Source organism: Bemisia tabaci, chromosome 8 (assembly GCF_918797505.1).
Source record: "Bemisia tabaci chromosome 8, PGI_BMITA_v3".
NCBI classification, from domain to species: domain Eukaryota; kingdom Metazoa; phylum Arthropoda; class Insecta; order Hemiptera; family Aleyrodidae; genus Bemisia; species Bemisia tabaci.
In genome coordinates this window covers 26,909,187-26,935,984 of record NC_092800.1, presented here as the reverse complement: position 1 = coordinate 26,935,984, position 26,798 = coordinate 26,909,187, and the positions used below count along the sequence as shown (strand labels likewise).

General features: G+C 44.3%; 1 protein-coding gene across 1 annotated transcript in view; it reads right to left on the bottom strand.

Moving 5' to 3' along the window:
- The window catches only part of LOC109039116 (neuroligin-2), a 40,452-nt gene continuing 13,654 nt past the window's right edge, over window positions 1–26,798 (bottom strand). Inside the window, exons 3-9 of the mRNA XM_072303292.1 lie at window positions 24,380–24,668; window positions 11,705–11,927; window positions 6,045–6,205; window positions 4,786–4,895; window positions 3,960–4,093; window positions 1,871–2,363; window positions 1–642 (exon numbers count right to left, since the gene is read on the bottom strand). Coding sequence (XP_072159393.1) covers window positions 317–642; window positions 1,871–2,363; window positions 3,960–4,093; window positions 4,786–4,895; window positions 6,045–6,205; window positions 11,705–11,927; window positions 24,380–24,668 — 1,736 coding nt within the window. The 3' untranslated portion in view covers window positions 1–316. The remainder of the gene's footprint in view (window positions 643–1,870; window positions 2,364–3,959; window positions 4,094–4,785; window positions 4,896–6,044; window positions 6,206–11,704; window positions 11,928–24,379; window positions 24,669–26,798) is intronic.

Below are 26,798 nucleotides of genomic sequence, written 5' to 3'. Positions count from 1 at the left end.
TTAAAATCGTCTCGTGTTTTATTTACAAACTTAAAAATACCTAAAATTCACATGATATAAACAATCTTTTTTTTGTGGGGGTAAAATTTTCGCTCGTTTTTCTACAAAAAGAATAACTGTTCATTCTCAACAGGGGCGTTTGTACAGGGGGGGGGGGGGGGGGGGGCCCGGCTCGGGGGTGTGTCACACGCGGAGCTCGTCGATCACAATCTTTTTTTTTTGGGGGGTAAAATTTTCGCTCGTTTTTCTACAAAAAGAATAACTGTTCATTCTCAACAGGGGCGTTTGTACAGGGGGGGCGCGGCTCGGGGGCGTGTCACACGCGGAGCTCGTCGATTTTGTTGGAGTGTTTGGACCTATCTACGAGGAGCGGCTGGGACTCGGCGGGCGGGCCGCAGCCACCGCCGCCGGGGTTCGGGTCGGGCACTTTGGGCACTTTGGCGGGGAGCGGAGCGCGCGGGAGCGTGGAGCAGGAGAACTCGGCCATCTGCTTGGCGTGGGCCCCGTGGTGGCGGTACGGCAGCGTGTGCTGGCTGTACGGCGGCTCCAGCACCAGGAGCTGCGACGGCGACGGCTTCTTCAGGATCGAGGGCACTTGGATATTGCTTCGGTTGTCGATTATCTGCAGCAGCTCCGTTGCCCCTGAAACATGCCCGTCGAAAAGCTCGGTCAGTACTGTAAGAATACACTGGGCCCATAACCCGTAGAAATAGAGGGATTTTTAGAAAGAGAACAATGGAGATGTTGCATGTGTGAGGAATTTGCAATTTGACTGTTGATTCTTACGTAAAAGTTCGTGAGAAACACGATGGTGCCACTGGTTTTATCTGAAATCAACTCCCAAGCTCAAAAAAAGCTCTCAAGTTGAGGCCAAAATGGAGGGGATATCCCACGCTATCCTGAGAGTCCACCTCTACATCAAGACAAACTCACCATGCAAAGATAGGGAGCAAATACATTAGCAGTGATGCCGTGTTTTCAGTTTTGGAGTACCCAAATCAAGTGGCAGCCCTGTCAATGTATTTGCTCCCTATCTTTGCATGGAGAGTTTGTCTTGATGTAAACGTAGACTCTCAGGTAGAGCGGGATATCCCTTCCATTTTAGCCTCAACTTGAGAGCTTTTTTTGAGCTTGCGAGTTGATTTCAGAGAAAACCAGTGGCACCGTCATGTTTCTCACGGACTTTTACATGAGAATCAACAGTCAAATTGCAAATTCCTCACACATGCAACATCTCCATTCACTAGCAAGGCATATCGACGGCGTAAGTTTGCAATCGCATATCTCGTTTGCGGTGTCCGAATACTTCCGACTTTACGTTATTTTTTTTAAGGAGAACAAATTGACATCATTCCTTGAAGTTTTTGCATATTTTCTTCGCACAGAGAAGAAAAATCACGACAATTTTAAAGAATTGCCGTTGAGTAGTTTTCCGTTAAAAAAATAAAGTATGATAGGAAAATCTGTGACGTCCAAACCGAGTTATGTGATTGCCGACTTACACCGTCTATATTTATTTTATAAGGGTGCACCAGAGGTTATGAAAAATCTAAAAAGAACTCAGCTATTAATTTTTGCTCTCACGGCATGCGTTGCCATATTTCAATTAAAACATGCATACTATGTATACTAGGTGAACAAGTATACTATGGGGTACGCCCCTGACCGCTATGTAACGCGGTCAAACGCCGGTTGGGCGCTTCGCGCCATCTCCAGGACTTTCCATCTTAAGGACTATCTCCTATCGATAGACACAAAAATCATGAATATCACTCCAGATATATAATCTGACGCTATCAAAATGTAAAAATGGCACACCCTACATAAAAACTCTCCCCGAGACGTAAATAAAATTCGCTTGAGGTCTTACCTCCCGCGGAGCAGAGATTCGTGATGGGTCCACCGTTCTCCTGGCGCTTCTTGATGGTGGCCGAGTAGCTGTTATTGGGCGTGGAGGAGTTGAAGCTGGAATTGCTATCGTTATTGCACATGCCGGGCTCGTGGTGGCCGTTATGGTGGTGGTGGTGGTGATGCCTCGTCTTGTCCTTCTGGTAGTACACCACGGCGAAGATGAGAACGTTGAGGATGAGGAGGGAGCAGCCGATGACGATGGTGATGTTGAGGGCGGCCGAGTAGGCGGCCAGGCCGTCCTCCTGCGGGGCCGCCGAGGAACCGAGCTCCAGGCTCCCGCGCCCGTCCGAGGCGCCCCTTTCCGACGAGGAGGGCGCCACCACGACGATCGGGTGGGCGTTCGAGCCCAGGCTCAGGGAGTTGTTGTACAGGGTGCCCAGGACCCCGCTCTTGTTCGCCAGGAGGGTGTCGTTCCAGCTCGAGCGGGGCGTCGAGGGCGCTGTCGTCGAGATCTGAAAACCGAAGAAGTTCACGTTTCAGATCTCTAATTGTAAAGTGGGTCCTGGCGGATCCAGCAAATTGGCAACACTGTTTTTCTCCATTTAAACCTATGGAAATGTATCGATTCTTGGAGAGGCCAGGTGCCCCGACAAGAATCGATTGTTTAACATACAGCGAAAAAAATTGAAGTTGATTTAACATTCTGGATGTAAAAAAAGTGTGCGAGAACTTAAAAATGCTAAATTACCCGACACAGCAGTTACTTTTACACCTTGGCAATGCTGAAGTAACTGTTGTAGCAGGTAATTCAGCATTTTATAAGTTCTCGCACACTTTCTTAACATCCAAAATGTTAAATCAACTTCATTTTTTTTCGGTATAGGTTTAAATAGAGGGAATCCGGTGTTGCCAAATTGCTTAATCTACTCCTGAATGCACCGTAAAAAAACACATTGGATCTAAAGTCCAGACTCTTAAAAAAATCGACAAGAAAAAATACTCTTGATTCAATCAGATTTAAGCTTAAATCAAGAACCAAGCCTCTGAATTTGAGCGGATTTCCTTTTGATTTAAGCTTAAATCTGATTGAATCAAGAGTCCTTTTTCTTGTCAATTTTTCCAAGAGTCTGGACTCTAGATCCAATGTGCGTTTTTTTTTTTTCCAGTGTGGGCATGTTGCACGCAAGAGATACAGTCAACTGACCACACTTTCAAAGAGTAAAATTGCTCGAAAATTACGGTGGGCACATCAAAAAAAGTACTACAAAAATCTATCGATCAGGGACCGAGATAGCATTTTAGGCCACATCCATCTCGGATTTTTGAATTTTGAAAATTGGAGTTGAAATTCAAGGTTCCCGCCGAAAAGTACCCCCTGATATCTAGTTTTACAAAAATCGATCGAACAGGCGCCGCACAATGGATCGAGTCAATAGGAGAGGTCGGACAAAAATCGGAAACTTTAAACGCTTATAACTCCGTCCATACGAGACTTTGAGGTTCTAAAAGTAGTCCGTTGGTTTTCTTGTGAAATTTTCTATCAGAGGCATTCCTTAAAATTTAAAATGTGACCTAAAAAACATCGAAATTCGCAGTTTTTGTCAAAAATTTCATGTCCGACCTCTTTAATTGACTCACTCCACTGTGCGCCGTGTATCGTAGGACCCGAAGGACTCTACACAGTGGTAAGCGATACGGGTGAATTTACAAACGTTAGCGCGCCTTCATTTTCGTCTGATACTGTGCTACACCTACGAGGTGGAATAGTTGCTCAGAGCGCCTTCTACAGTATCGCTCCGAGTAGATAGCAGAAGATCACGATTGCCGTTGATGCAAACAGTGGCGAGGCGTGCTTTGCGATATATCGATTGTTATGCCATTTAAACCTATGGTAAAGGATCGATATACAGGATGTTCGCAGCGAACACCTTACCTATTGATCGATTCTTTACCATAGGTTTAAATGGCATAACAATCGATACATCGCAATTCACGCCACGCCACTGATGCAGAGCGTTGATCTTACACTCTAGCGCGAGAGTAGTTACACATTTTTTCATCACCGACACGACGGTTGACCACCTTTGTCCTGGAAGAACTTTACTCACCCCTTTGTCAGCATCTAACTGATGATGAGATCGAGGCACATCGTCTGATCCGGGTTTATGCAGGTCTGGAATGAGATTGAGCCAAAATGATAGCCTGTGAGCTCTAAAGTGATTCTTTAATTTGGGTTTCGTGTCTGGAAAAGAGAGAATAGTAGATCTTAAAAATCATACACCAGTAAGGTCTCAAACAATTTACTTAGAATTAGAAAGAAAGGAAGAAAAAATAAAGCGCCGAATTTTTCAGATCCATCAGTTAGTATACGGCTAGGTTTTTGGATATGAAGGTTTGAAGTCTCCTGGACACTAATGAATACATAGGTAAGTTTTGGATCGAGACTTTCGTAAATTTTTGCAAATTTGGCACAATTCTATCGTCAGGACGTCTTGATTTTCTTCATTTTGGGAAATCCTGATTTTTGACTGCTAAATCCTGATTTCATAATTTTTCCAAATCTTGATATTTTGCGGAGGCGAATGTAACTTCACAAAAATACCTCGATGAAAAAATCCGATCGAACGGCTGACTTCTCTCAAATCCTGATTTTACGACCGATTTTTCCTCAAAGCCTCATGAAATCGGGATTAAATCCTGATAGACCTAAAATCCTGATAGAATCAGGAAAATCGGGAAAATCCTGATGCTAGATACCCTGGTCACCATTAGAAGCTATTTTGTAGGGAGAGATCGTGGAAAAATCAAAACAATGTAATATTATCAAAGCTTTTCAGAAGGCGTAACACAATCAAAGGTTGGTTTTTGAGAAAAAATATTTGAGAGACTACGTCAATATGAACTCGATCAACTGAATAAATATGGAAAACTTACCTAAACTTAAATATTTTTTGTGTACAGCCTCATAGGCGGTCCACTCGATATTTTTAAACCTATTTCTTTCAGCTCGAGATGTATCAGTCTCTTGCATTTCATTTGGATTCCTGCAATAAAATAAGAACATACAAATTATAAAGGTAAGAGATTTCCAGATAAAACCATATTGGATGCTAAAAGCATGGATGAAGACAGAATTCAAAATTTACCGAATGAACGGGAATACATAATATTGATCGATAAGGAGAAAATAAGGATCGGTTGAAAAAAAAAGATTGAACGCAGTTTGAATATCAGAGAATACGAATGAAATGGAGTGAAGGGCGAAGTGAAGGAAAAAGAGGAACGAGCTGGCGTTTAAATTCTTTATACAGCAGAAAAGTTCAAGATTTTTAATTTTTTCTAACAGATGTCTTGACAGAGCAAAAGCTAAACAATGTCCACTCGCAACTACCTCAGATAAAAAGGTTTATTTGAAAAAGTAATCACGCTGTGTTCAAGTCTATTCTAATTTTAAGTCACTTTTGAAGCTGACGCAAGGAGAAGGAAATAGGGTTTCTCAATACATGGCGAGAATCAACGGCAGGGGCAGAGTAGATAACTATTCGTACTTCATGGTGCGCGTGTGGCATACACTCAACTCTGAAGGCACTTAGAAACAAGACGCGTCATAAGAAGAGTCGTTCAGGCTTCTCCAACTGAAGATTTTGCGGTGAATAGGAGCGGTCCTATCGGTTGAAATGGGTGGTTCTTATAGACTATGAGGGTAACTGATGGACTAACTATCGTGGGTTTCCGTTAATTAGTCTATTCCAAACGTTTTAATGACACGCCATGCCACTGATTAGATGCCCTGTTAGCACGCATCATTTTTATCGAGAAATTCGAAAGGCTACACCGTCGGGCATTCAGACAATCAGCGAATTTTCCTATTTAAGTTTTCGCAACAAAAAATACACTCTCCTAGAAATGACTTGACTTAATGTCTTGCAAAATTAGTAATTTTTAGCATTAAAAACCGCTGTGCACCAAAAATGGGAAACCGATTATTTTACACCGTTCAATTCCTTCAGTTGGAGAGTCATGAACGACTCTTCTTGTGACGCGTCTTGTTTCAAAGTGCCTTCTGATTTGAAAGTATGCAACACGCGCACCGTGAAGCACGAATAGTTATCTATTCTGCCCCTGCCGTTCATTCTCGACCTGCGATAAAAATCTTGTTATCGGGTAAACCTGCGACAAGACATAGAACTTACCCCGTCCTTATGAAATTGCTCCAATAGTTCATGGTAGTCTCTGCGAGGGCCACCTCTGCCTTGGTGAAATTCCGCGGGAAATGGATCAGGCCGGCTCCTCCGCTGACGAGAGGTGCCCCGAAAACGTACGGTAGATCCTCCCCAAATATACATCCTTGCCTCTGAAAAAGCACAATGTAGTATCAAGTATGAGTATTAGTCAGCGATAGCGATAATGGCTATGAACATGAAATTTCACACAAAACAATTGTAAGTAGTTGACACTCACTCGTCATGTTAAGTAGCTTGTAATCGCGAATTCAGCAGGGCAACGCCGCACAAGGAATGAGCTGATAGGAGAGGTCGGACTTTGGAAACTTAAAACGCTTATCCATTCATACAAATTTGAGGTTCTAAAACTGGTAACATTGGTCTCTTCGAGAAACTTCCTTCACCAGACACCCCTCGAATTTGGAAATATGACGAAAAAACATCAAAATTTGCAATTTTAGTCAAAAATTTCGTGTCCGTCATCTCTAATTGACTCGATCCACAATTTATGGATTATTATCCACAATTATTATCCACAATGCTTTTCACAATTTAGACCTATCGATTCTTGTCGAAGCAACTGGCCCCTCCGAGAATCGATCCATTTCCATAGCTTTGAACGGAGAGAAAACAACGTTGCCAACTTGCTGTATCCGCCAAGTGTAGATTGCAGAGAGCGCTCGTCGAACTACTGCCGCAATTACACGCTGAATGTGGGAGCTGAATGTGGAAGTCATCGGACCGATGCCTGAATTTTGCGCGTGACGCGCAAAATTTCACGCAACGATGCGACGCGCAACGATTCTCAGCAACCATCGGACCAATTTTGAATTTGTTTCAACTATTCGAGTACACAGAAAAAAATGGATGGTGCTGGCGACAGAACCTTTTGTTCATACGGCTCCCACAGTTTCTTTGTTACACTTACAGAACTTTCTGTCGTGGGAACAGAGTACTCTGTTCCCACGACAGAAGTTCTGTTCTCACAACAGAAAAGTTCTGTAAGTGTAACAAAGAAACTGTGGGAGCCGTATGAACAAAAGGTTCTGTCGTCAGCACCATCCATTTTTTTCTGTGTAGATTTGATACACATCTGGATGAAAATAACTCGAATTTGCTAAATTTCAGCCGTTGGGCGATGACTGTTGACTTCCACATTCAGCAACTAAATTCAGCGTGTGATTGCGGCATACGTCTTGTTCCCTAAGAAACTTACTCAACGTATAAGTGAGAGCTGATTTCCAAAATTTACTGAGACGAATCGGAACGAATTTAGTTTCATGAAACCAATGGAACAAGAAAGTTACTGGTCGGACGGGTCTTCCCTGGTAAAAATTGGCGATAGGAGCTGCATTTCAAAATAGGAATTCTGATAGCCGGCTACAGAAGGAAATAGAAAATCATATAGCTGGCTGTAGAAAGCGGAGCAAATCATATAGCCGGGCTATACGAAGCGATAAAAAAAAGTATACAGCCGGGCTATAGCTCCTATCGCCGGGCTTTACACTTTATCGCCGTCGGCTATAAAAGGCTATAAGAAATTGTGTAGAAATTCGTGCGCTTTGGAAATCATTAAGTTTGATACGGAGCCACCATAATTTTTACAAAACACACATTATATTTTCCTTTAATACATATTTTTTTCATCAATTAAAATGAGAATAATCCATACAGGATGTGCAAACATTTTAAAATCATTGGTTGAAAAACGCTGACTCCGCGAGATTATATATTGGAGCCTAACACAGAGCGGAGCGGCGTGCTGCCAGAGTTAAGCGCGCACTAGCGCCTACAAACCTAACAGGGATACTTCACGCATTGCGCAATGCTTGAAGTATCCCTGTTAGGTTTGTGGGCGCTAATGCGCTTTTCGCGCTAGCTACCCGCCCGCCGCGCCGCAGCGTGCCACGGCGCTTGAAGCAACTATTTCACACCAAAGGTATTGCACAGTATCATACGAAATTGAAGGCGCTCCAACATATTAGGAATGACACGCATCCTTCAAAAGTACGCAACTTTCCGCGCAAAATAAATCAAGATACTACTGCCCAAAAATAGAGCGGTAGTCCAAAAACTCAGTAAGTCCTAGCATCCGTTATTAGTAACATTTTGCATACACTTTATCGCCTGCATGGCTGTTGCTTAATCGCCATCGGCTATAAAAGGCTATAAGCAATTGTGCATCCGGCTATAGAAGCTATTGAAAATCTTACAGCCGGCTTTAGGTGTATGGTATTTTGGAACACAGATTCCACTGCCAATTTTTACCAGGGTTATTATGGTCCAGTGATGGTCTTAGAATGATCCAGTCATTAACTATCGAAAGTCCTCGTATTTAATGAGCCTTTGATTGATTTATGACCGGTCTATGACTAAACTTTAATAAATTAACACAATCAGCTCATGAAGAATTAGACCGCGATAAACAGAAAGGAGCCAAGCCACATCAGCTACTGCCAAATTCAACTGGGCAATTTAATTTTTTACGTGAAAACGGTTGTGCGGATTTTCGTGCACATTTCAGTGGATTTTCTCCCTGGTACAAAGCAAATTCCTTAAAATTTTCAAAGGAATCCACACAAACGTTCTCTCGTAAAAAATTAAATTTCCCAGTTACATTTGACAATAGCTGATGTGGCTTGGTTCCTTTCTGTTAAACGCGGTCCAATGCGCACGTGATGTTATGTTAGCTTGTTTTCGTGCGAACCAAAACCTCGATATTATACACTGGAAAAAAAACACATTGGATCTAGAGTCCAGACTCTTGAAAACATTGACAAGAAAAAGGACTCTTGATTCAATCAGATTTTTGCTTAAATCAAAAGGAAATTCGCTCAAATTAAGAGGCTTGGTTCTTGATTTAAGCAAAAATCCGATTGAATCAAGAGGATTTTTTCTTGTCGATGTTTTTAAGAGTCTGGACTCTAGATCCAATGTGTTTTTTTCCAGTATATCGAATGACGTAGTCACTAAATCAGTCCATTAGGGTTCTACACTTATTCAGAGAACGCTCTCACGATGCTGGAAATGAAACGAAAGCCATTCGATCATCGGAACAGTGTTTCAGTCTTAGTTACCTCCCCGACCCGAAGTTCGGAACCGAAGGAGTTCGTGTCTCCAGGGCCAATCAATTGCCGCTAACTCTCGCCCCGTGCCAAAATTCCTCCGCGAGTTCCGAACGACGAACTCTTTATTCGCGTGTTCCGATTTACCCGCTTTCCCGGGCCCCGGCTTTCGTTCCCGTTTTTCAATTCAGTTCGGCTCCGAGGTCCGGGCTCCCGCGAAAATTGACCCGCCTTGAATGTTAACGCTGTTTGCTCAGCCCCCTCCCCCCTCGCCCACCCGCAGCCCCCCGCGAAGTTCCCATTCCAGTTATTCCGCTCGCTTTGTTCCGGGCTCGACGTTCCAGTGGCGTGGCGTGGCGTGAATGATCGATTATCGATATATCGCCATTTGAAGCTATGGTAAAGAATCGATTACTAAGGTGTTCGCTGCGAACACCCTAATAATCGATCTTTTTTCATAGGTTTGAGTGGCGTATCGATCGATATATCGTAAAGCACGCCACGCCACTGCGACGTTCGTATAACTATGACGTCTTTGATATCCAGATCCTCCCGAGGAGATGCCCTGTATCAAAGGGATGGTGATTTGATTCGCGGCATTTTAATATCCACGGCGATACTAAAAAAAACTAGGATGCGGTGTTTTAAAATTTCTGTATGATGTGTTTTTTCGACCGTAAACTTGAAATCAGGCTGCCAAAGAAGTTGGGTTTCTCCTGGGAGGAGACGAAGGGGACGCCCAGTGAAAGGGTGGCGACAGGGGGTTTTAGAAGAAATAAGGGTTTGCCAACTCCCTTAATGGCTTTGGGAGGATAGGGGACTTTGGCGGCTAGGAGTCGCAGAGCGCCAGAGAGCGCTATAAAAGCGGCTTTATACATAAATACACTTGAAACCTTTCCGAGCAAATGGTCACAGAAACGAATCAGGCCCGCCACAAGGGGGGAATACTGGGTCCCTGGTACCGGGGCCCGGGCCCCGGAGGGGGCCCGTGTTACCCGTTAAAAACCACTACGAATTCACATGCAACCCTTGTTTCATAAGAAAAAGTGAAAAATTTACCCTGAAAAATTCGCAAAAAGTGAATAGATTTTAAGAAACACGCTGGGGCACTGTAAAATTCTTCTTAAATTTTCAAAGAAGTATACTTCTTGGAAAATTTCTATCTATTTTCAAGATTTTCAGTACAAGGGGATATTTTTAGTAACTGCGTTTCATTTTCTTCCGTCGGCAGATGCCAAGAGTCTCCAGTCTGGGCATCCTCGACTTCAATGGCTCATGGATCAACTCCCTTGCCCTAGACAAACGAAGGTGGAGTCCAGGGAGGCCTGGCCCTCTTAGAACTGAAAATTGTATCATATGCCCCCCCCCCAAAAAAAAAAAAAAAAAAATCCAGATGTTTTGAATGCAACAATTCGCAAGTATTTTGTGCTGAAAGTAGGAAAAAAACCATAATTATTCCGCAGAAATTGATGGAAAAATTCTTTATGGAAGCTTCAAAATGCGTCCGATTAGTCGAATAAAATCTAAAATTTCTCGGGGGATGCCCCTCGACCCCCCCCCCCCCCCTACGTGCTTGGGGCCTGGGCCTTAAAACTGGTACCATGGCCCGAGATGGGATGTGGCGGGCCTGCATGAAGGCTTTTTCCATTTAAATCTTCCGTCACATTCATACGGCGCAATGATACAACTATTTGAACTCTCCGGAATGCGTGAGGTATCACGCCTCATTTGAAGGCGTTTACAAAACAGCCAAGTTCCGTTATCGGATCGTTGATAATCGTTTAGCATAGTTCATATTATTTTGTTTCCATTTCTAACCACTTGTTTAATTATAATCCTCCTATAAAAACCACCCATTTGCTAAATACAATTCTAGCTGAAGCGCACTTAAGTGCATTCATGACTGCAAAAATGTTAACGGAAATCGAAAAGGGCAGCGTGCATGAAGGCTATTTCAATTGTAATTTTCCGTCGCATTTCTAAGGCGCAATGATACAACTATTTGAACTCTCCGGAATGCTTGAGGTATCACGCCGCATTTGATGGCGTTTTCAAATTAGCCAAGTTCCGATACCCAGATTATCGTTTTGCATAGTTCATATTCTTTTGTTATATTCCGTGCCATTTGTTTATTTTAAATCCTCGTAGAAAAACCACCCATTTGTAAATACAATTCTAGCTGGAGCGCACTTCAGCTATGCATACACCAATGAAAAAATTTCAGAGGAAATCGACAAGCCCAGCGTGCATGGGGGCTATCTCCATTTAAATTGCATGCAAACTCCATGCAACAATTCGCAAGTATTTTGTGCTGAAAGTAGAAAAAAAAACATAATTATTCCGCAGAAATTGATGGAAAAATTCTTTATGGAAGCTTCAAAATGCGTCCGATTAGTCGTATAAGTTCTAAAATTTCTCAGGGGATGCCCCTCGGACACCCCCCCCCCTCCGTGTTTGGGGCCCGGACTTTAAAACTGGTACCAGGGCCCGAGATGGGATGTGGCGGGCCTGAATCGAATTCTGGTGCTTGATTCTACATTTTTAGAGTTATTATAATCGACATACCTGTTGGTAATCGCCGTACTTGGTTTGATAGTCGAACACGTAGAGGTAGGAGTTTCGACGCGCTATTGAGTGAAGATCGGCCGTGTTCACGACTGGGGCCACAACTTGAGCGTCCGATAAAGCTTCTAAAGTTTCGTCTCTAATATTTACAGGATGCTGGACCGGCCTCTCCCAATCCGTGTATTCGTTTACAATTGTTGCTAAAATTTCAGATAAATGGTACCTGGAAACAAGATTAAACATCCAATTAAATTTCATGCCAAACAATCGAAACAATGGGCCTGTTGCATGCAAGAGATACAGCCGCGCGAATAGACTTTTTAGAGGTTAAATGGCACGAAAATTACGATGGTCACATTGAAAAAGTCTGAAATACACTCCTTACTGCGCAATTTGCGTTGCTAGGAACGCGCTTTTTCAAATTTCCCGCGTCTGGGGGCAGTTTTCTAATCACCGGAAACGAGCAAACGGCGGGCTCGGTGATTTCCGGAGTCGTTGTTGTTGTTGTTATTTTTTCCTTCAGTTTGTTTACAAATCCGACGTGATCTCTTACAGTGGTCCTTTATGAGGTAACCAAATCGATTAACTTTTAAATATCCAACGCAATTCTTCTACATTTCATTTCACGTTATCACGAGCTCCAATTTTTAGGTTATGTTGTCAGTTTTAGTTGACCGGAAATAGCCGCGAGTTTCCGTTAATTTTTTCCGTTAGAAAACTGCCCCCAGACGCGGGAAATTTGAAAAAGCGCGTTTCTAACAACGCAAATTGCGCAGTAAGGAGTGTATTTCAGACTTTTTAAAAGTGACCATCGTAATTTTCGTGTCATTTAACCTCTAAAAGTCTATTCGCACGGCTGTATCTCTTGCATGCAACAGGCCCATTGAATCAGTGAAAACGAAAACACACCAACTCGGTAACTCGAAAATGCTCAATTTCCATTAAAGACAGTTAATTTACACGAAGGTCATTGAAGTTAGCGCATCTGTCCAACTTGGACCTTTAAAGTGTCCATAAGTGCTTGTCTCTCGGCAGCCAAAATCTTTTTATTAAACTAACTTCTCCACCTATTTTGCAGTTTTGTGAGTGTCTTGATTATTTTAATTTTTCCGAGTTGGTGTGTTTTCGTTCTCACTGATTGAATTGTTCTTTCCATTTCTTGGAGATATTTATTTTATAATATGAACGTATAAACTTATGATCGTATGGACATTCTATAGTTGCCCCCCTCCCCCCCCCCTAAAAAATATGTATTTTTTAGGAAAGTTGTGCATATTTTTCCTTGCAATTTTTAGATATTTTAGATTGAATTTTGATCAGAATTGTCTAAAAAATTTGAAGAAAAATAGCCACAACTTTTCCAATGAATTCGTGTTATTACTGAGAGAAACATATGGTGACATACATATATATGCGGCATTTTTCCTCGGCACGGCAGAGTTTTATAGGTGATTAGCGCGCTGTCCAGCTGCCAAAAATTTCGAACTACCGAAGAAAGGGGGAGGGAGAATTACATTAAATTTTTTCAAAATGTTTCCAAAATGATCGGGATTGCACTCGAATTATCAAGCTTTTCGAATTAACGAGCTTCATATCATTGAGCGGCTTCGTATATTAAAATTCTCCTTTAATTGTAGATACGTTCTTTCTGCTCAACGCTGTCCAATTTCACGATTCGAATACCGATGCAATGTGCAGGCAGGCGTCATAGAACCAGTGGTGAGGCGTGAATGATCGATTCTCGATATCTCCCCATTTGAAGCTATTGAAAAGAATCGATTTTTAAGGCGTTTAATGCAAACACCCTATCTATCAATCCTTTTCCATCGGTTTGAATGACAGATAAATCGATATATCGCAAAAAACGCACGGAATGGAATCGGACAACTCAACGGCGACGCCAGGCGGACGTTTTACGATAGAATCCACTCGGTCCCGATTAATCCAGCATCGACGCACAGAGGATAGAGTCAATCAAAGAGGTCGGACAAATAATTTTTGACTGAAACCGCAAATTTTCATGTTCATTTTGTCACATTTCAAACCTCTAGGGGTGTTTCTTGAAGAAAATTCCACGAGGAAATCAATAAAACCACTCTTAGAACCTCAACGTTTTATTCGAACGGGGTTATAAGCGTATAAAGTTTTCAAATTTTGTCCGACTTTTCCTATTGATTCGATCCACTGTGCGACGGTTTTTCAGAGATTGCCTTTGCATATCATCTCATCCGAAGCTAATGAAAATTGATTTCGTGTCCGTCACTCACGCTAAATGAAAATATTTCCCCACTCCCGACGCGAGATCCAATACTCCTCGCTGCGAAGTGCTGTGTTCCCGTGTAAACACGCTCTCGATTTCGCAATCTGCGGAGAGGGAGAGTGATTTTTCCGTCCATCGGGAACCGGCTATGAGAGGAATGCGAAATGAAACGAATGCATTTAAACCGATATTAATGCGTCGGCAGACAGGATCGGTGGGGGCGGGCGGGGCGGTCTAGATTGACGTGGACGTGGTGCTCTGTTGCTTTTGAATGTAGCTTTATTTTCGTTTTCAATTTGACAGGAAGGTTACCTAAGATGTAGTTCTATTTTCGTTTTCAATTTGACAGGAAGTTTACCTAAGATGTAGTTCTATAAATCTTGAAATTTTTATCGAGCATTGACCTTTATTCTGCCGTGTTAAGGAAAAACGCTGAATGAACATTCAAAAATCGCCAAATTTTAACCGATATACATTCATCCGTTCACATTTCACATTTCCTCCGTTGGTTGGTTGGTAGTGTAAGGATTGAGCGGGTCAAAAAAATACCAGAAAAAATGAGTGTAGCCAAAAGTGATAAGTTTCCGAGGGACCAAAGAATGTGGGATGACGGCTCAAAAGTGGTGAAGAAACATGTGCTAGACCTAAAAGGTTGGAGGTGATTGTACCGAGAGAACGAATGAAAGGATCGATAGAAAGAGAAAATGGAATAATATATGAAGGTTTCAAGTGAGAGACTATTTTTTATTGATCAGAAGGATCCTGTCCTAGGTGATTTTATTTTTACAGGCTCAAAGTGAGCCGGCTACTACCATGGGTAGGAGACCTAAAGGGCCACCAGGCACGTAATGCGCCGGCTTCTGCTTTGCGCAGGAAAGTCAGAAGGACTTGAAATTTTGAATACTGCTCTCTGTGCTATTGCACTTACTTTTACTCCGGATTCATATGAATCGGCTTCTCCGGTAGGAGGATTTGATACAAACGTGAATTTAGTTAGAGATGTCTTGAAATTTTTCCTGGGTGAATTTAGATAGGACTGCCAAAAGTGGAATATAAAGTTGATTTCGTGATGACCCTGAGAGATTAGCCGCTCCGATCGCTATAGATGGGTTGATTCAGCTTGCTCGCCAAATTCGCTCCTTGACCTTGCTCGAGGAACTCGATTCTTGACTTGGGTTCGGGTTTCCTTTCTGGCTGCTGCTTGAACTTGGTTGAGTCTTGGTTTCCTGGGTCTTGATTAGCTTGCTCCGCTGCTTGGCTGGATCTGGAGACTGGGTGTTGATCGGACGGCGCATCACTTAGAAGTGATTTGGGAGCGCAGCGTCCCAGTATTTATACCGGTCGCGTGAGAGAGCGTTGCCGCGAGCTTGGCTGTGATTGGTCGACGCGAGCGCTGTGTGAGAAATTGGCGGGAGTACCGCTATGCGAGTTTGAACTTCGCGGGAGCACCGCTAGGCGAGATTGAACTTGGCGGGCGCTGTGGAGACTAAGTTTTGGACGTTTTGAATTTCGCGCCCGCGCGCGGCTCGTGATTGGTGCGCTGCCTCGCGTTCATTCTGAGGCTGGGGCCAATGGAATTCAGCGGAGCTTTTTGCTCCCGGGATCATCACTGTGATTGAATTTCTAATGATTATTAATTTTGTTCGTCACTGTGATTGGATTTCTAATGATTATTATTTTGTAGGTGAAACCGAACATACTCCCCCGTTGAACGAGTGAACTCGTTCAAGAAGCTAGACTTATATTCATGTGGGTTCGCAATACATACAGCGGGATCTCTCTATTGGTCGGTTTCGGGTAGTGGCAGGCGGCATACTTTTGATACGGGTCTTGTATCAGAACTAGGTCCCCATTTTTCAGTTTTTGGGTTGATTTCAGCCATTTTGAGCGCTGACGTAATGTGTTTGATGTACTCATTTTTCCAGACCTTCCAGAAGCTTTGGCTGGCTTGTTGGATCACCTGCCAACGATCCAAATGGTTTAATTTTATATCCGTTAGATCATGCTCGGGGAGTGAGTTCATTGTGTCGCCTATGAGAAAATGAGCCGGAGTTAAGGCTCCAATTTCAGATGGGTCGGTCGAAATCGGGCAGAGAGGACGGGAGTTGAGGACGGCCTCGATTTTGTACAGTAAAGTTGTGAACTCTTCGAAAGTGAGAACTTGAGTCCCAACTACTCTTCTTATGTGGTGTTTTACCGACTTTATTCCGGCTTCCCATAGTCCTCCAAAATTGGGACCAGACGGAGGAGAAAAATGCCAGTGAATTTCTTTCGTGGTTAAAAAGTTTGAAACTTCTTCTTTCGTGACATTGTCCTTTAAAAATTTATAAATTTCCTTCAATTCATTATTGGCTCCGGTGAAATTGGTTCCATTATCGGAGAAAAGATTTTTGCATAATCCGCGCCGGGATACGAAGCGATCAAGAGCTGCGATGAAGGCCTCTGATGTTAGATCGCTAACACATTCAAGATGTAGAGCCTTTGTCGTCATGCAGACAAATAGTGCGAGGTATGCCTTGGTTTGGCGGGATTTTCTTAGATTGTTTTCCTTTATCGTAAAAGGTCCTCCGAAATCTAAGCCGGTGTTGAGGAAGGGCCTTGCTTCTTGGACCCGCCATTTTGGTAGGTCGCCCATCGGGGGCTGAAAGTTGGTTGGCTTTGTTTTGAAGCACGTGACACATTTTAATATTTGAGCTCTGACTTTCTGACGGGCGTTGATGAGCCAGTATTTAGTGTTTAGGCTCGCGAGAGTCAACTTAGGACCGCCATGCAGTGTTTCTTGGTGGCAAGAGTTGATTATCAGCTCAGAAAAGTGGCCATTTTTCGGCAGGAGGATAGGGTATTTTGATGCAAAATTCAGCTCTGAGTGGGTTAATCGCCCTCCTACTCTTAAGAATCCTTCCTTGTCGATGAACGGTCTTAGTGATATGAGGTTTGGAGGGGTTTCCTTGGAATTTTTCAATGCGTGAATTTCGGATTTAAAATTTGATTGTTGAGTATACTTGATCCAATAGTTTCGGGCTGCCTTGAACTCGTCCGGAGATAATGGTGACTTGAGCTTAGTGCGATTTTTCGGTCTGGCGTTGTGAATAAATCGAAAGATCCACGCTGTAACTCTAATTAAACGGGTTAATTTTGAGTGTGATTCCAACAGGTTCTGGTTCCATGTTTCCTTCCTAGTTTGAACAAGAACTACGGGTTCATCTACTATGTCTTTCAATCCTTCTTGAGTGCTAGGGATGGGTTCATTACTTTTTGGCCAGCTTTCAATTGGAAGTTTCAACCATTCTGGACCGTGCCACCAGAGTTCATTATCGATCAATTTTTCGGGTTCGCAGCCGCGGGACGCTAAATCAGCGGGGTTCTCCTTTGATTTCACGTGACTCCAATCTTGAGGATTTAGTGTTTCTAGAATTTTTACGATCCGGTTTGCTTCAAATACCTTTAATCGATGAGGCGGAGTGCGGAGCCAGTCGAGGACGACGGTTGAGTCTGTGAAGGCAAATTTGCTCCTGATTTTGATGTCATCGCAAGCTTGCAAGGAAAACTCAAGTAAATCAGTCATTAGCACTGCCCCGGATAGCTCTAGGCGTGGTATGCTCAGGACCTTCAGGGGCGCTACTCTGCTTTTTGCAAGCAGTAGGTTTACCTTGACTCTGCCATGAATGTCTTCGACCCTGAGGTATACAGTGGCTCCGTATCCCTTCTTGCTGCCGTCACAAAATGCTATCAAATCAAAGTTAGTGGCGTCCAACATGGAGACGTGACGGGGAATTTTTATGCGGGTTATGTCAGATAGATTGGTGGCAAATTTATCCCACGAGGTTTTAATGCATTCAGGTACTTGCGCGTCCCAATCTAGTCCAAGGAGCCAAATTTGCTGTATAAACTGCTTTGCCATTAATACTATGGGTGTTATCAATCCGAGCGGGTCAAAAATTCGGAATATTAGAGAGAGAATGCCTCGTTTTGTAAAAACTACGGGTAGGCGGTCCAATTTGTAGGAAAATGTATCTGGTACAGGTTGCCACTGGAGGCCCAAGGCGGAGACGGCTCCTTCCCCGTCTGATAAATTCAACGGCGTTTCTAGGATGCTAGATTTTGGCAACCCTTCAAGAATCTCGGGTTCGTTGGTGGACCATTTTTTCAGCTCAAATTTGCACTCTCCAGCTATCCCAGTTAATTGCTTCACGCAATTTTTGGCCTTACTGATTGAGTCCGCTCCGGCCAAGATGTCATCGACAAAAATTCGCTTTTTGATGATGGGGGAGGCGTCTGGGTACTTGTGTCCTTCATCCTGTTCAAGTTGATTCACGGTTCTAAGAGACAGGAAGGAGGATGCTCGCTCGCCGTACGTAACCGTGTTTAACTCGTATTCTTCAATGTCTTGCGAAGGGTCGTCGCGCCATAAGATGTGCTGATACTCTCTGTCCTCTGGTCTTATCAGTATTTGGCGGTACATTTTGCAGATATCCGTGGTGAAGGCATATTTGGGTAGGCGAAACCTGGTTAGGATTTCGGCGATGTCTGATTGTAGCTTCTTGCCTGCATATTGGCACTCGTTCAGAGACTTGCCACTGGTCGTCTTCAATGAAGCATCGAAAACAGTGCGCATTTTGGTTGTTGCACTTGAAAGGTTCCATACTCCGTGATGCGGGATGTAATACTTGGCCTTCCCCATATTCTCGCGGGTAACAAGGCTCATGTGCCCTAGGTCTTTGTACTCTTTCATAAACTCCTGGTAAGCTTTCTTCAGCTCTGGATCCCGCTGGAAGCGTTGTTCTAACTTCAGCAGTCTGGACCGGGCCAAGTTGTAGGACTCGCCTAGGTCCACATCAGATTCCTTCATGAGTAGAGGCACCACGTATCTGCCATCAGGTTGGCGGTAATGTTTTTCAACGTACATTTGCTCGGCGATGTTGTCGTCCGGTTTTTGGATCGGCTTGTGAGGGACGTCTTCTGTCCTCCACAACTTGGTGAGTCCTGCATCCAGGTCTCGGTTATTTATTGTGAGTAAGGCGGTGATTTGATCCTGTGATTCGTTGTAAGTTAATTTTCCCGTAAGGACCCATCCGTAGATACTGTCAAGAGCTACGGGCCAGTCTTCAGCTAGAATGATCTTACGGCGGTGTAAATGTGCGGATACAAATCTGCTCCTATGAGCAAGTCAATTGGACTCGGTTTTGTCCATTCTGGGTCGGCTAGTTTCAGGCCTTTCAAGGGCCTCCGCATTGAGTCGAGTAGTGGGTTCAAAGGCATGTTTGAGGTTATGTTCGTCATCACTGTTGCCGTAGTGGTGAAGATTGGTTGTGATTCGAAACGCGACTTGATTACACATTCTACAGTGCCCTTAACATCATTTATGGTTTGGTTACCCAAGCCAGATATGGCTGGTGCATTTTTGCTTATTTTCAACCCTAACTTCTCAGCACATCTCGCTGTTAGAAAAGTTGACATGGCGCCGCTATCAATGAGACAGCGCATGGGTAGGAACTTGCCCCTTTTGTCTTTCACTAGGACAACTGCGGTTCCGAGAATGCAAGTAGATTCATATGGTTTTGATTCAGAGATGTGGACGGCCTTTATGGGTTCGGAGCTTGAGGAGGTTGTGTCCGTCGCAATAAGGATTTGAGTTTTGGGTTCATCAGTTTTATCGACGTGTAAAACAGAGTTATGTCGCCCTTTGCATGTGTGGCGGCCAATCACCGCTCACCTCTGGCGACGCAGCCCATGCTCGCCCCCGATTGGCCGCCGCAGCCTCAACCACGGCTATATATGTCGCGACCTCACCACCTGATGACACTCCGCACCCGTACGTCACACGGGACTCACTTCACCACAGCACGCAGCGGACCTCATGCAGCCGGCCGGCTTGCCCTCTCCAACGGCTCTTCTTAGAGCCACCACATACAAGAGCACCTGTCATGGTCCTCGGCCATATTGGTGACTCCCGCCGTGAATATGTACACCCTTCTGATTCAGTTCATTCAAGTAAGCATCCTCACCTCAAGAACACGCTCAACCTTCTCTCAAGTCAACTGCACTCAAACTCAAATCTCTCACTGGAACAGTCATATTTGATCATCTTAGCATGAGCATTGAACGCTTCCAGCATCATCACCGCATCGTATCCATCTCTCTCCGCCGCGCATATCAACACGCTCCAGCAAGTTGCCGCAGAACACAGCACGTTCCCAACTTGTTGTCCCGAGCATCAACCTCTTTGCCCGGAAAGATGATGGTCACAAATCTTCAACCGTGTGTCACCCGGGTCGAATGGCGCTCCCCGGCACGCTGACACACACTTCCTGCTTCTCACCACTCAACCAATCCTCAACTCACTCAAGCAATCTTCAACTCACTCAATCAACCATCCCTCAACTCATATCATCACTCAATCAAGTCCTCAAACATCCCATCATCACTCACTCAATCCTCAACTTTCCAACCACTTTACACACAATTTCCAAACCTGTTTCCACTCCAACATCCAATTTCACCACTCACTTCTCCAACCACCCACAGAGACTCCGTCTCAACCGCAGGGAAGTACTGTGGCGGCCAATCACCGCTCACCTCTGGCGACGCAGCCCATGCTCGCCCCTGATTGGCCGCCGCAGCCTCAACCACGGCTATATATGTCGCGACCTCACCGCTTCATGACACTCCGCACCCGTACGTCACACGGGACTCACTTCACCACAGCACGCAGCGGACCTCATGCAGCCGGCCGGCTTGCCCTCTCCAACGGCTCTTCTTAGAGCCACCACATACAAGAGCACCTGTCATGGTCTTTGGCCATACATGATTTACAAGAAAATTTAGACTTGCACGAGGCCACTGAATGTCCACCTCGCATGCAATTGAAACATAGTTTCTTGGATTTGACCATTGCCCTGCGGTCACTAATGGATTTCTTAAGAAAGGCATCACATCGGAAAAGTATATGGTCAGCTTCACAAAGTGGACATGTCGCAGGTGGGTAGGATTTGCCGCTAGACTGGTTCGTATCTTCGGTTTTGGATAGGTGAACTTGCTTGGTTTGGTTGGGTGTGGATTTTGGGTTACTTGATTTTGCGGAGGTGCCGTCCAGCTGCAGGCACTCCTTCTCCAAAAATTCAACAATTTCTGCGATGGTTGGATATTTGACCTCAGCACCACGAAAGTCATCGAGGCGCTTTCTAAAATAAAATGACATTTTCTGGACAATTACGGCTGTCAACATGGATGCATATTCAGAGAGTTCATGTTTTAGCCCTTCGAGAGCTTGGGTGTGTTCCCTATACTTGGTGAGGAATGACGGAATCTGATTAACGTCCTTAATCTCAGGGAGGTTGAGTAATCCATTAAAGTGGTGAAATATGTGCCTTCGCTCGCATTGAAAGCGTTGGCACAGGATTTGCCATGCTACATCGTAGTTGGAATCAGTGATATCCAACCCTTTAACCAAATCTAGCGCCTCACCCTTCAGGGAAGTGAGCAAGTATTGAAACTTTTTCACTTTTGCTAACTCCTTCACATCATGCACGGATACGCTAAACAGGTTGTAAAAAGACCGCCAGTCTTCCAATTTGCCCGAAAACTGGGGCAACTCTAATTTGGGTAGCCTAACGTTCGCCGCAGATGATGATAGAGACTTGGCCGAAGTGTTCTCAGAGTTTGGGGTAGAATTACGCAAGATTTTAGGTGTAGTAGAGAGAAAGGTTACTTCTGCTGCAAGAATTATTTCGTCGAATTCTTCCTGAATTTGATCCGTATTTACTCTCGATTCATGCGGAAGTTTTGAGTTAAGATTTATCAAATCATTTTGGATTGCATCGAATTTCTCCTGGAATATTGCTAAGCGATCGAAAAGTGGTCTGAATTGCTCACAATTAATGTCCGAAAGTTCATTCTTGAACGTTTTCTCGATAGCCTGTACCCTAGAAAATATAGTGGCTCGCTTAGTCTCTAATGCTTCTGCCATTCTCTCCTCTTCACTTATTTCGGGTGAATGTCTACCGCGTTGTTTCTTTACCATTTCGCTTGCTTAGGTGCGTTAAGGTTCGAATCCGGCCCGAGGGACCAAAAAATGTAAGGATTGAGCGGGTCAAAAAAATACCAGAAAAAATGAGTGTAGCCAAAAAGTGATAAGTTTTCCGAGGGACCAAAGAATGTGGGATGACGGCTCAAAAGTGGTGAAGAAACATGTGCTAGACCTAAAAGGTTGGAGGTGATTGTACCGAGAGAACGAATGAAAGGATCGATAAGAAAGAGAAAATGGAATAATATATGAAGGTTTCAAGTGAGAGACTATTTTTTATTGATCAGAAGGATCCTGTCCTAGGTGATTTTATTTTTACCAGGCTCAAAGTGAGCCGGCTACTACCATGGGTAGGAGACCTGAAGGGCCACCAGGCACGTAATGCGCCGGCTTCTGCTTTGCGCAGGAAAGTCAGAAGGACTTGAAATTTTGAATACTGCTCTCTGTGCTATTGCACTTACTTTTACTCCGGATTCATATGAATCGGCTTCTCCGGTAGGAGGATTTGATACAAACGTGAATTTAGTTAGAGATGTCTTGAAATTTTTCCTGGGTGAATTTAGATAGGACTGCCAAAAGTGGAATATTAAAGTTGATTTCGTGATGACCCTGAGAGATTAGCCGCTCCGATCGCTATAGATGGGTTGATTCAGCTTGCTCGCCAAATTCGCTCCTTGACCTTGCTCGAGGAACTCGATTCTTGACTTGGGTTCGGGTTTCCTTTCTGGCTGCTGCTTGAACTTGGTTGAGTCTTGGTTTCCTGGGTCTTGATTAGCTTGCTCCGCTGCTTGGCTGGATCTGGAGACTGGGTGTTGATCGGACGGCGCATCACTTAGAAGTGAATTCATGGAGCGCAGCGTCCCAGTATTTATACCGGTCGCGTGAGAGAGCGTTGCCGCGAGCTTGGCTGTGATTGGTCGACGCGAGCGCTGTGTGAGAAATTGGCGGGAGTACCGCTATGCGAGTTTGAACTTCGCGGGAGCACCGCTAGGCGAGATTGAACTTGGCGGGCGCTGTGGAGACTAAGTTTTGGACGTTTTGAATTTCGCGCCCGCGCGCGGCTCGTGATTGGTGCGCTGCCTCGCGTTCATTCTGAGGCTGGGGCCAATGGAATTCAGCGGAGCTTTTTGCTCCCGGATTCATCACTGTGATTGGATTTCTAATGATTATTATTTTTGTTCATCACCGTGATTGGACTTCTAATGATTATTATTTTGTAGGTGAAACCGAACAGGTAGATACGTTTATTTGGTGCTTTTAACAATTGAGCCATTAACAATTTAGAGGAGAGATCTAACATAGAACAGAATTTAAAAATTTAAAAAGTAGGGGTCACAAAAGGTAGTACAAAATTAAAAGTTAGGACAAGGTAAGAATACATTAAATTTGGAGATTAATTCATTTTGGAAGGAGGTTATGCATATACGTTCTTGACATTCTCAGATAATTTGGATTTAATTGCGAATGAAATTATCTGAACCAATTGAAGGATTACCGTACTTACGGGCTGTACAGACATACCGTCCGCGTTCCGGGCTCAGAGGTCGAAAGTTCCGGGCGTAGCAGCCGGCGCAGTCAAAGCTACGGCTCCAGCATCCGGAACTGCTGGCCTCTGACCCCGGAACGGACGGTACGTAATTATGATGTTGAAAAATATTAGTTTAATTTAACTTGGAATTTTGATAAAATAAAAATAAAGATTAATAAGACATAAAAAATGGACATATTTCTGTGAAACGGAACTGAGCGCCATCGGAGGAGGAAGGTAGCGGGGGGCTTGGATTGGCGGCGGAACCGGGCGCCGGGATCATTCCGTCCTATGTTCTCAATGCTTTTCCATGGCGTCTTGTTCCGTTTGACAGAACCATAGAGTACATAGAGTCGTAATGTAAGTGGGAGAGCTGGCGCCACTTTTAAGCATTTTCCATGTCCCGAATTCCGAGACTCCTGTGTGACGCCGGGTCACTTTTTCGATACATAATCGATTGTTTGCGATACGCGGGTACCCGGCCATCCGATGACAACAACAACAACAGAGGAGATAGGGATTACCACGTATTCCACACCACCATTTTGGATCGAAAATGTATCGAAAAAGCGACCCGAACTCGGCGCACACCGGGCTCGGAATTCGTCGAGCAGAACATGGCGCCAGCTCTCCCATTTACATTACGACTCTATGTACTCCATGGACAGAACGCGCTATCCGGCATTCTAAATTCCTTAAAAGGAACTCAAATTGGCGCTTAGTTCCGTTTGACAGAAATACGTCCAAATAAGAATCTGAAACACCCAAATTTTATAAAACTGGTACTGTGTCATTTTAACATCAGTCCGGAACTCTTTTTTTAGTGGACGTTACACTTTTTAGCGTAGTGATGGGATGTCTTACCTATAAGTGTTTTTGACAAAGCTCGTGAGGATTTTGGACCTGCGGTCGGCCTCGATGCCGTACTGGATGTCGTCGGCGTTGAAGGTGAAGAAGGCCTCGGCCCTGGTGACGCCGATGAGGAGGTCGTACCTGGAGAGCTTGGAGATCATGTTCTTGCGCATGATCGGGTCGTTGAGGACGACGTGGGCGTAGCCGCCGGCAATGAGCGCGTCCTCCTTCTCCTGCCGCACCTCCTCCGGCCGCCCCGGACCGCTCCCCAGGTTATATTCTAATTGCTGATGACTCGAGTCTGAAAAACCAAAAATCACCGTAGGAATATTGCCTCTGGGAGGATGGATCTATAGCTCACCGCTACGAGCAACTATCAGAGGCGGATCCAGCAATTTGGTGGATGCAATTGGACGTATTTATGTGAAAAGGCGCTAAACGCCATTTCCAAACTTCTCAGTAAAGCAAGTTTGACTAAAACAATTGGCGTTTCCGTACTAATGGACCGATTTTGGTTTACTTTAGCGTGTTTGAAAGCTAAAGAGTTCCTCTAATTACGTACGTTGCCAAAATTAGGAAAAAATGCGTATTAAGCGAGATATAGGGGATTTTTGCACGTAGGTCCATTTGATTTAATGCGCTAACCCGGATTCCGAATTAAATCAAAAGGCGCTATCTCCACTTGAATCACTTGATTGACGCGCGCGCGGTGAAGCTTGGTGGAAACTTGGTGAAATTTAGTACCGGGGGGTATTTTTGGACGGGAAACTCGAATTTCGGGTCAAATTTTGAAAATTCAGAAATCCAAGATGGCGGACATGGCCTAAAATGCTATCTCGGCCCCTATCCAGCCGATCTTGGTGAAACTTGGTATCAGGGGGTATTTTCGGACGGGAAATTCGAATTTCGGGTCAAATTTTGAAAATTCAGAAATCCAAGATGGCGGACATGGCCTAAAATGCTATCTCGGCCCCTGTCCAGCCGATCTTGGTGAAACTTGGGATCAGGGGGTATTTTCGCATGGGAAACTCGAATTTCGGGTCAAATTTTGAAAATTCAGAAATCCAAGATGGCGGATGTGGCCTAAAATGCTATCTCGGCCCCTATCCAGCTGATCTTGGTGAAACTTGGTATCAGGGGGTATTTTCGGACGGGAAATTCGAATTTCGGGTCAAATTTCGAAAATTCAGAAATCCAAGATGGCAGACATGGCCTAAAATGCTATCTCGGCCCCTGTCCAGCCGATCTTGGTGAAACTTGGCATCGGGGAGTATTTTCGGACGGGAAACTCGAATTTCGGGTCAAATTTTGAAAATTCAGAAATCCAAGATGGCGGATGTGGCCTAAAATGCTATCTCGGCCCCTATCCAGCCGATCTTGGTGAAACTTGGTATCAGGGGGTATTTTCGGACGGGAAATTCGAATTTCGGGTCAGATTTTGAAAATTCAGAAATCCAAGATGGCAGACATGGCCTAAAATGCTATCTCGGCCCCTGTCCAGCCGATCTTGGTGAAACTTGGCATCGGGGAGTATTTTCGGACGGGAAACTCGAATTTCGGGTCAAATTTTGAAAATTCAGAAATCCAAGATGGCGGATGTGGCTTAAAATGATATCTATTTCTTAAACAAACGCACTACACGTCTAGAATGGCCGCCAATGAACCTGCGTAAAGCGCACGGGCCGGGTTGTGAAGGCCGGAGGTGGTGGGAGCCCAAATATACCAACCTAACCTCAATCTGCTTTCCCGCCGCATCTTGCCAATGTGGATGAGATGTGGAAATTTCCACGTTTGTAAACTTTAAATATATGGCACTCTACACGGAGAAAAAAACTCGTGCGTGGGACCCGAAGTTTGGGTCATATGGATCTCTGAAGTTTTCGGATTGAGCATCTGAACACTTTAGGTCTAGCTGTCGAGGTTCGGATCACACATCTGAAACTTCAGTTCTTACGTCTGAAGTCTTCAGGTGTGAGAACCGAAGTTTTTCGGATGTGAGAACCGAAATTTTCGGATGTGAAAACCGAAGTACTTTAGATGTAAGAACTGAAGTCTCAGATGTGTGATCAAAACCTCAGCAGCTGGACCGAAAGTGTTCAGATGCTCAATCCGAAAACTTCACAGATCCATATGACCTAAACTTCGGGTCCCACGCACGAAGTTTTTTTCTCCGTGTACGTTCACAATACACCACCTCGTCGAGGTGCGTAGTTTACCTAGCAGCGTCGGATCGTGAATTCCCTTCATGTGCTGATTACCTATGTTAAAATTTTCGTATCTAAATAAAACAGTTTCTGTTGTCATTTCGAGCCCCTAATACCGAACTTCACACAAACGATTCAGGCATTGAGCTATTGTTGAAGGCCACATCCGCCATATCGGAGTTTAAAATTTTAACAATGAGGTTATTCAGTAATTTTTAATTTTTGCA